Source organism: Sorghum bicolor, chromosome 10 (assembly GCF_000003195.3).
Source record: "Sorghum bicolor cultivar BTx623 chromosome 10, Sorghum_bicolor_NCBIv3, whole genome shotgun sequence".
Classification (NCBI taxonomy): Eukaryota; Viridiplantae; Streptophyta; class Magnoliopsida; order Poales; family Poaceae; genus Sorghum; species Sorghum bicolor.
The window spans coordinates 45,524,941-45,536,395 of NC_012879.2; the positions used below are offsets into that span (position 1 = coordinate 45,524,941).

General features: G+C 41.0%; 2 protein-coding genes across 2 annotated transcripts; both read left to right on the top strand.

Annotated features, from left to right (window-relative positions):
- Positions 5,990 to 6,436, top strand: LOC8072635. Its single transcript, XM_002437025.1, has one exon. The coding sequence runs from the start codon at positions 5,990 to 5,992 to the stop codon at positions 6,434 to 6,436; it is 447 nt and encodes a 148-aa protein (XP_002437070.1).
- LOC8072636 lies at positions 9,972 to 10,391 on the top strand. The gene has a single exon (XM_002437026.1). It carries the CDS (start codon positions 9,972 to 9,974, stop codon positions 10,389 to 10,391), a length of 420 nt encoding a protein of 139 aa, XP_002437071.1.

Here is an 11,455-nt window from a genome sequence, read left to right on the forward strand (position 1 = left end):
ATAGAAGTACAAAAAGTATATTAGCAATAAGGAACATAGAAGGAACAAATACCCTAAACATCGCATAAGGAACATATATATATTAGCATATATTTGTTCCTTATTGCTAATAGATATTGTCATAAGACTTCTATGTGCAATAAGGAACATAATATATTAGCAGATGACAATATAACTATATATATATATGCACATAAATATATAGAAGTTGTTCTCCAAATCTATTACTACACAAGTTGTACTCCAAAGTTAATACTCTAAACCTATTACAAGTCGTACTTCATCATCCAAAGATCTACAAAGCATACAAAATGATCATCATTGTTTGGAATCATCGTCTTGTTAGGATTATAGTGGAACTCGCCGCTTGGCGCTTGGATTTATGACTTGTTCCCAAAGAAATCCTGCTATTGCCTCTTGTATTTCTTGGAGTTGTTCATGTTGCATGAGTTTTTCCTTCAACCATTCAGTCTTCAATTTGAATTGAAAGAAGGTATTAGTTATATCTAGATTATCAATAGTAATTCGAGAGAAAATATGTTGATGTGACATCGTATTAATGAAGAGAGAGAGATAACAAAAGTTTCATGGGAGTACAAAGAGGTTCATGGAGATTTACCTCTTCTGTACTTTTTTCAAAATATGGATATGTTGAAAACTAAGACACAAAACCTTCACTGTGACTAGCCTTATAGTTTTTTTAGAAAAAAGGAATATATTAATATCCCAACTTCTACATCACATAAGGCATATATTTGTTCCTTATTGCACATAGAAGTACAAAAAGTCCACCCAATCTCAAAAATAAAGTTTTGATCCTAAACAGAAGAAGAAAAAGTTTCCTATGGTACATATATGATGCCTTTGTAGTAATAAATATTCATTTAAATATGTGTTTGTAAATTTATTTATTTGGGAATCATATGTTTCACAAAATTTATTTTAAGTATACAACATTTAATTAAATCATCTAAGAAACAAAAATGTAAATATAATTGCAAGTGTTCCAAATTATACTCTGACAGGAAATAAATTTGTTATTATATATGATGTGTACACTAAGAATGTGAATTATACCATTGGAACTGTGAACAATGTTTAATATAAATATCATATTATGTGTCACACCCAAATTTAAGGATAAATTTGAGTATAATAAACCTCGTGTGGGCCCCAGGAATAGTCGCGCACACAAGTCGATAAATTACGGAAGTATCATCACAAGAGTGTTACAACGCGATTATTACAACAACGAATATCAAAGTCTGGCAACAAGCGGAAATAAAACACATATCTAACTCTAGCTTGGTAGCTCCAGCACAGGGACGACCGACTGGTGGACCGCCACTAGAAATCCTCCAGAAATTTCTCATAGTAGCTATCATCTGTTACCCATCCGAGATTTTTATCCAAAAAGAAATACAGAAACAAGCGTGAGTACATCTCGTACTCCACAAACATAACACGGGATTTTATGTGGCTCAAAAAGATCAGACACTGGCTACTGCAGTTAGCATTTTAGTTGGTCAATGTTTTAACCATAAATATTCATAAGTTATGCTTAAGCCCAAGATTAAACCATATGATTACATGATAATAACACTGTTAACCTTCACGGTTAACACTATTACCATCACGATTAAACCACATTAATCATCACGATTAATGTGTCATAATTTCATAAATCATCCACCATAACCATCCACACCCAACTATTCTGTAAGGGTCCAAAGCCGCTCATGTCCGAGAGCACAGTTAGTATACCAGTTTGATCAAACTCTGCGCAGAGGTGTGCACTATTTCTGCAAGTCGTGTTACCCATATGCCCGGGGTTTGCAAGACCCGCTAACACTACTATGGTGAGCACGCAGGGAACACTATGAAGCCTTCCATAGGCCTCCTATAACTAGTTAGGGCCGCGAGGTTTCTTCGGCAGGAAGATATAGAGAACTCCTTTCCTATGGCACATTTCCATTACGGCTATACACATAGGAACATAAGCAGTTCTATACCCAAAGTGGCAAGCCCCTCTTGCGCCCTTTCGGGTAACCTCTAACCAGCTAGATGAGATCCTACTACTGAGCTAAAGTTAGAGCCATGTAACCTTCACGGTTGCACTGTATGTCCCGGATAGTCGCTTATAGAGAAGTCCTTACGGAGAGTCTAGGTCAACCTGACCGAAGTCATTTGCACCATAGCCCTTTTCCCGTCATGTATCATCATATTTAGTAAAGTCAAAATGGTAGTGAAGACTCAATTAGTTAGAGCACTAGCAAAGCTACCCACATGCAATCTACCCATAGGTGTCATTAATATATAGTCAGGTACCTAGGATGTCCTTAGAGCTATCAAAATTAGACAAATGTAGATGCGTAATTAATTAAATGAGTAGATTTACAAGGAGAACCCATGTTACACTTGCCTTCGGTAAAGAGAAGCTGCTGCTAGTCCTGCTGCTCCTCGGAGTAAAACGGATCACCCACGGTCACGTCACCGTCTGCGCTCGATTGGCACCACACAACAACACACATCCAGGTTCAAACATACAAGCAAACAATCCTTTAATTAGAAAAGTACACCAACAGAACAAAAACAAAATGAAAAGTTTAAAAACAAACCCTACGTCTCGCTACGATCATATGGATACGAAGATCACGAAAATCGGAACTAAAAAGACCAAGTTACGAATTTACTGCGATTTTCTATAGCAATTTAATTAATTAAACCTAAGCCTAAAAATAAGAAATTTCAAACTGCAGTAACAGTGGTACTAACACATAGAGAATTTAAATACGAATCTAACACAATTTCAACGTGTCAAATCGGAGTTAAAACGATGATTTTATAGCTAAAACAATGCAGTGGCAATTCTGTAAATAAAGTAGAGTTTAAACGAATTTAAATTAATAAATAAAACTCTAGAATTCATTTCTGGCCGAGGACCGCGGGCGAGAAATTGAGATTTCACAGGGGCTCTTTAGAAAAAGAACCCGCAAAGGGGTATGGGTCGTTCCTGGCTGTTGATCTTCTGATTGACGGCTGAGATTAGAGATGGGGGGAATGGGGCGGCACCGACGGCCGGAACAGGGAGGAGGCGGCGGCGCGCCATTGCCGGAGCGGGCAAGGTCGCCGGAGTTGGGCATTCGCGCACTGGGGTGCACCATTTTCCAAATCGCGGGTACCGGGAGAAAGAGGAGAACGAGGCGAATTCGTTCCCGAGCTCTGGGCGGCCGGCGAAGGACTCGCGCAGCACGCTCCATGGCCGGCGGCCATGGAGCACATCAGAGCACACGGCTAGCACGGTAGAGCGCCCCGTTTCGCGAGAAAAGTAGACGAGGACAAAGCGGAAGAGGAGGGGAGCTCACCAGCGCGAAGAACAAAGGCGGAGAAGGCTCAATTCGGCGGGACGGCGTGCGGCGGTCAAGGCGGTTTCAACGAGCTCACTGCGAGTTCAAGGACAAGGGCAAAGGCGGGGAGAGAGTAAGTGGGGGAAAGGAAGGCGGCTCGGGTGCACGTGCGACTCAAAAGGGCGAGGAGCGGGGGAAGGAGAACGTGGGAGCGGGGGTTTTGCGGCCGGTTGCCATCCATGCGAAGGGAGCGGAGAAGCAGTTGGGGAGGTGAAGAAGCTGACAAGGTGGCCCCACCTGTCGGCGAGAGAGAGGGAGAGGGAGGTGGGGTGGCCGGCTGGGCCTCGGCCCAGGAAGAGAAAGGGGGCGCGGGGGAGGGTTGGGCCTAGCAGGCCGAGAGATGGAGAGAGGGGAAGAAAAGGGTTTTGCCATTTCCTTTTTCAAATAAACTTTTCAAATATATTTTCCAATTGAATTTTTGAGCAAATGGACATTTTGTTTTTAAAACAGTCATCACAATAAAAATGCACCAGCATGTATGCATCAAAAATGTTTTCTAAACTTAGATTAAATTTTAAGTTCCCAAAATTTATTATTTTCCTGTATTGCAATGCTTCACCAAGATTATTTAATTAATTCAAATTCATCTATTTAAAAGAAGACAAAATTTTAGGTGTTACACTATGTTAGAAAGGAGAAGACAGATTTTCATGGGGATCTTACTCCCGTAATATAAACCAAAACCATGTATTTTAGAAAAAGTGGAAAGCAGTGTGATACACGTTCGGGTGAAATGTCATTTTTTTTTAGATAATAGAATGAAATGTTTCCGGCTTCAACTTCTCACAAAAGAGAAGCATCACACCAAGCTTATTACAAACTCACTCCAAACGAAACTCACACAGGTGCAATTTAGTTTCCAAGATAATAACTAAAGTTCCAACCATTTGAAGAAAAAATAAACATGGCTTTTAACTCTAAATTTCTTCAAGCTTCTTGGATAGATAGCATTATATATATTGAGATCACAACAATTAAAATCTTGGCTATTAATTTGTCATATTTATAATGGCCACCGTTTTGATGGAACATAATTTAGCCAGAAATAAATAAAATGTAATTGTAAACTACGATTGTTTTGATAATACGATGAGGGCATGTACAACGCGTCGTCTCGACCCGTCTCTATCCTCGTATTTTTGCGAAAAACTCCTCAGTTTGGCTTGGAGACGCTGGCCCCGTCGTCTCGTGAGGCGACGGCGAGGGCCCGTGCTCCGAGGTCGAAACGCCGCCTGGAGCCGCGCTGTACAGGCTCGTCTCGACGGCGTGCAAGGATCCCACGTGTAGGATGACGTTGCGCGCCAGAATCCATCTCACCTCAGTCACGGATGCGTCGTTGCACCCTCGATCACTGATGCGGCTCGACGGAGGGGGTGACTGTGACGGCCTGCAGCCCGCACCTTGGACAGTGGAGAAGATGAGGACGAGAGTAACAACAGATCGATGGTAGGCCACCGGCACTAGGGACATCTTCCACGAGCGGCTCCAAGCCTAGGTCACTGACCCTCCCTCCGGGTTGAGAAGGTGAGGATACGCTTGCTCCGAGTTTTGGTTTGTCCTTCCGCTGCTGCAATGAGTATTCGAGTTTTTGGATTTGCTACAGAAGGATGCATGCATGTTCGATTACTTGTAATTCAGAGTTGTTTGTTCAGAGCTTGAAGCCACCACATGTCCTTCCGCTGCTGAAGCTCATGAAAATGATTTGATATGCTCTCAGGTACTGAGTTACTGACAAAATACAGGAAAAATAAAGTTCAGATATGCCACTCTGAAAAATTGCTTGTTCTGAATCCTGTATTATACCTAACTGAATGTGTTAGACTGAAAGAGTTTCTCTCTGTGCACAAGATGGCATTCTGCTTGTATGTTCTGGACTGCATATGAAGTCCCCTTTTGTTCAGTCGAATTATCTGCTATGATCTACCTTGTGTGTTGTAATATTAAATTTCTGAGTGTGCTATAAACTATAAACTATGATGAAGTCTGGTCCCTTTTGTTCAGTTGGATTTCTGAGTGTGCTATCAAGTTTGAATGCGCTGTATTGTTGAATTTGTGTTGTACTATTAAATTTCTGGATGCTTGAACCGTCTTCCATCAAACAGCCATACAGTGATATACAAATTGATATTCATGATTGATCTTGACTATATACAAAGCATTAAATTGTTTGTAGACGACCTCCCGTCTATGGGTTGTATAGCCTGTCTTTTTAATTGTCTTTATGTTAGATTCTAGTCTCTTAGAGACGACTCCGTGTCTCTGGGTTGTACATGCCCTGACGTTTTGGCGGAATGGCATTTAGGCAGGGAATGACTGCAATTTAAATCTAGGTTATTTCGTAGGAATGACTGCAATTTAAATCTCGGTTTATTTCGTATTCATTGTGAGGACCGTTTGAATGCAGCATAATTGGTAGGAATAGTTGCGCAATTCAACTCTGATTCGTTTGGATTCGCATACGTGCCTATATATACTGGAGCCCGGGACGATCGACACCCATATCCCATTCCCATCCCATATAGTTTGATTATATACACTACGTGTGCGCTTGTTTTAGCAAGTTTCTGAGTGGATTAGTAGCCATGGCCAAGCACCTCAATTTTCTCCTCGTCACCGTGGCTTGCATCCACCACATTGCGTACGCAGCGAGCTTGAAAGTGGCGGCTGCGACAGGGACGGCATACGAGATCCTGGACAAAAACAACTTACCGCGTGGACTCCTCCCCCAGGGCGTGCGATCATACGTTCTCAACCCGGACGGCAAACTAGAAGTGACCCTCGCCGGCCAGTGTGAGATTCCAGTCAACTTCGGCGGCCAACAGCTCAAGTTCCGTTTCTCCAGCACGGTTGGAGGAGTCATCAACCCCGGTTCCATCCATGAGGTGTACGGCGTGGATGTGCAGATCAAGTTCGGGTGGCTCGGCATCAGACAAGTCGACCGTGCCGGTGATCAACTCACATTTCAGGCCAAGCCGTTCACACAGTCGTTTCCGGTCAGCACCTTCGCCGTGAGCCAGTCCTGCAGCTGATCGAACGAGGTGCTGGTTGATCCCAATGCTGGAATGCCGCAGCAGTATCGGGCTTTCGTTGAATTTTCTTATTTGTTTTTACTATACAGAACATGTCTGAATAATTAGTTTGGTTATAATAAATAGTGTTTTGTGTTTGGATATACATTTCTCTAGTCCTCGCACCTTGGTACCATATAAAAATATATAATACGTACGGTACTATGAATCTTGGATATACATTTTGCGCGCTATTTCTCGTCTACGCAAGTTTGCATCCCTATATCATTTAAGCTTTGGCACTTTAAATTATTTACGTAGGTTATGTATTTTTCCATTCTTAATCTAGCTTGCTATGTTAGCGATATAATTGGAACCTAGTGTGAAAAACTCTTTAGGCCTTGTTTGGATGTTGTCGTATTTACTTCAATCTATGTGTGTTGGTGTTGATTGGAGTGAAATTTAGTTCAAGTTCCACTCCAATCCACCTCAACACATGTTGATTGAGGTGAATACGACTACATCCAAACAAGGCCTTAACGGTAGAGATGGCAATACACATTGTAAAACCATAGTGCATATTCAGATAGAAAATCTTGCATAGGTTTGATAAGTACAATTAGAGACCAAGATTAATTTTATAAATCCTATTTTGTCCTCTCTTAGGAATCATGATCCTTTCAACGCTTAAACACTTATTTTTTGATCATCAATTTACAAAAATAGTTTGGTCTCTAATAAAGGTCTCTTTCATTTTTTTTCTCGAACTACGAAAGAGAGTTGCGCGTCATTTCATTAAAAAAGAAAGAAGTGAACAACTACAGAAGATTTGGGGAGAAAACCCCCAATCTTTGCACACCAACACACCCCACCAAAACACAAAACAAAATTGCCAACAAAAAAATTACAGACTTGACCAGTAGCCACAATGCCTAAGTGCCCAGAATAAGTGACCTAGTGAGGAGATCTTGGAGCTTTGAGGCCCCAGCCATACAAGCTCTCATTCGCCACTGTTTGGAGTAGTATCTGATGTTTGGACGTACTCCTTCAAACACGCAGGACTTGGGTGCTTCCAAACTTGGCGGGCCATAAGTATATGATGACAGAGTGCAAACCTTTTTAAATATCTTTTGGCACTGCGCAGATGGTATTGCACCCTCCCAGAGTTTGTAATCTCTTTAGCGGTTCCTGACCTTCACGATCCACCCGAGACGTGATAAAGCTGCGAGTCTTTACTTTCAAAAAAAAAAAACAGTCCAAGACACTAGAGGACTCAACTGTAGGCACCAGGTTCTGGTACTGGAAATGAAGAACCAAACCTGACCAGTGAACATGCATAATAAAAGAAGGTGCTGGGCTGTTTCGTGTGCCTGGGTCACACAGAGGACAGGCGTATGGGTGTTACAGCCAACGCTTGGCTGGGTAATCAGCCATCCAGATCCTTCCTTTTAAATGAAGAATTTGGAGCGCAGAGGTGCCCAGCTCCGTTGGATTCTTCGCCATGCTGCTGTTTGTACTAGTTTGTGTCAGCTTCCATCGAAAATGTTTCTGAACTTCCTGCTGCAAAGACCAGTCTATCCAATAAGGCCTTGTTTACTTCACCCTGAAAACCAAAAAGTTTTCAAGATTTCCCGTCACATCGAATCTTGTGGCACATGCATGAAATATTAAATATAGACAAAAACAAAAACTAATTACACAGTTTAGCTGTAAATCACGAGACAAATCTTTTGATCCTAGTTAGTCCATAATTAGATAATATTTATTACAAACAAACGAAAGTGCTACAGTACCGAAAACTTTTCACTTTTCACAACTAAACAAGGCCCAAAAGTCTCAAATCCAAAGATGCTCCATTATAACTGGGCAGTGAGAGCCCCTTGTATGTCAGACGCCAAAACCCTATTACTTAGGCCCTGTTTAGTTTATCATCTAAAATTTTTTCATCCATCCCATCAAATCTTTGGACACATACATGGAACATTAAATGTACATAAATAAATAAACTAATTACACAGTTTGGTTGAAAATCGTGAGACAAATCTTTTAAGTCTAGTTACTTCATAATTAGCTTTAAGTGCTACAGTAACCCACATGTGCTAATGATAGATTAATTATACTTAATAGATTTGTCTTGTAGTTTCCTCACGAGCTATGTAATTTGTTTTTTTATTAGTTTTTAAAAACCCCTCCCGACATCCTTCCGACATATCCGACATATCTGATGTGATACCAAAAAATTTTCATCTCCAATCTAAACAGGGCCTTACAGCTTCTGCTACCGTCCTTGTTCTCACGACCTTTTGGGGACAATTTTGTAAAGGTTGGGAGCTATTTCTGCCACAGTGTTCCTATTTATTCAGCGTTCTGACCAAAACAAAACTATCTCCTCATTTCCAACTATTTCATCAACCGCCATATGGAACAAGGCTTGAGCTTTTTGTGGTACCTAGATGGTGAGACCGGACCATAGCCAGCGGATCCAAAGTACCCAACCAAAATATTCCGGATTGTGAATGCCTAGTCCTCTACTCCATCCGTCCTGTAATATAATGTATTATAGCATTTAAAAAATATCCTTAAATATAATATATTCTAGAGAACAAAACTCAGTTTTACATTAAATACTTTTCATGTATCAACCAATCACCGTCAATCACATTGATGGTAGTGTCTGATTAGAAAACAAAATGAGGTTACATGTGTCTTTTATGTTCTCTATTAATTTTTCTTATATTCAAAAGGAATTCCCCCCATTAGCCTCTTCATGTCATTTACATAGAAACCCTTACGTTTCTTGTCGATGTGTCTAATAACCCATTGGGGAAGATCCACCACAATCAAAAGTTAAATTACAGTTGGTGTAAGGACCACCCGTGTCAAAACCAAACGACCTCCTCTGTTCATCAGTGAAGCTTTCCAACCTGGTAGATATAATCGCAAGTATTCCAAATATTGCACCCTGATAGGAAATAATTTTTTATTATATGATAATTTGATGAATGACATATGTCTGAAGGAGAAGACAGATTTTCATGTCACTCTTACTCCCGTACTATATATCAGAACCATGTATTTCAGAAAAATAGGAAACCACTATGATAAACGTTCTGGTGAAATGTCAATTAGGTAGCTTTATATCGTAATCAAAGCAATTAAAACCTTGATTAATTTGTACTATTTATAATGAAAAACGCTTTGATGGAACATAGTTTAGGCAGAACTAATTAAATAGGTATGCAATTGAACTCCGATTGATTTGGTAGGACGATGAACGTAACGTTTTCGTGGAACGTAATACCATTTAGGCAGGGAATGACTGCAATATAAATCTAGGTTATTTCGTATTCATTGTGACGACTGTTTCAATGGGACAGAATTGGTAGGAGTAATTGCGCAATTCATCTCTGATTAATTTGGACTCGCATACATGCCTATATATACTGGAGCCATGGATGATCGACTACCATATCCCATTCCCATCCCGTATACTAGTTTGATCATATATACTACGTAGCGCTTGCTAGCAAGTTTTTGAGTGAATCAGTCAGCAGTCATGGCCACGCAGCACATTCTCCTCCTCCTCATCGTGGCTTGCATCCACCACATTGCATACGCGAGCACGGCATACGACATCCTGGACAAAAACAACTTACCACGTGGCCTCCTCCCCCAGGGCGTGCGATCGTACGTGCTCAACCCTGACGGCAAACTGGAAGTGACCCTCGCCGGCCAGTGTGAGATTCCAGTCAACTTCGGCGGCCAACAGCTCAAGTTCCGTTTCTCCAGCACGGTTGGAGGAGTCATCAACCCCGGTTCCATCCATGAGGTGTATGGCGTGGATGTGCAGATCAAGTTCGGGTGGCTCGGCATCAGACAAGTCGACCGTGCCGGTGACCAACTCACGTTTCAGGCCAAGCAGTTCACACAGTCGTTTCCGGTCAGCGCCTTCGCCGTGAGCCACTCCTGCAGCTGATCGATCAGGCGCCAGTCGATCCCAATGCACGAATGCAGCAGCAGCCGCGGGCGCATGTGTGCAGCATTTCGTTGAATTTTCTTATTTTGTCTTCAGTAAAGAACATGTCTGAATAATTTGTTTGGTTATTATAAAGCGTGTTTTGACTTTGGATATACGTTTCGCTAGTCCTCGCACCTCCATATATATAATACGGTACCGTGCATCTTGGATATACGTTTCGACATTCCTATATCTAAGCTTTGGCACTTTATATTGCACTATGTCAACAAAGCATTTCGTAGACGCATTTCATAGACGAGAGTTTCCATCCCTATGCCCAAGCTTTGGCACTTTACATTGCACTAGGTCAAAAAAGCACTTCATAGACATGTTGCTTAGGCACAACACAGACACGCCAGCACGTGTCAGGAATAGTGCGATTATATGTATTAAGAATACATCTATAAACATGTGCACCAACATTTGACTGTAATTAAATTGAACAGTGTCTATGTGAACAACAATATTCAGACGTGTGTATTGTACACGGTTGTAGTAACGATACCACTGTAGATGCGTTTGTTAAACGCGTCTATTTTTGTGAATATTATACACACATCTGCAGATAGGTTACTACTACATACGCCAATGGTAAACGTGTCTGTTTGAAACGTCATAGTAGCGAAGCCTGTACAGTACATGTGTCTATAGTTAGGATACAAAAGTTGGTATTATGCGTCTGTAGTAAGGAACACACTAAAGACTTCTGTTTTGTTCGCGCATCAATAGTATTTTTTTTATCATAGACGCGTTCAGGCTACAGACCCGTCTGTAGTAAGGAAAATATTACAGACACGTTTAGCCCACAATACAACACAGATGTATATACTGATATTGTAGAAATGACATATATATACAAGATCAATCACAATTGTTCATCACACAAAATACACAGATTGTTCATTAGACACAGTACACAAATTGTATCTCATCTCCAATTGTATCAATCTTACATAATTCATCGTACGTTTTTTAACAAGTCCTCACAACTCCAAAAGCACAGTTCCAAAAGCACATATGAA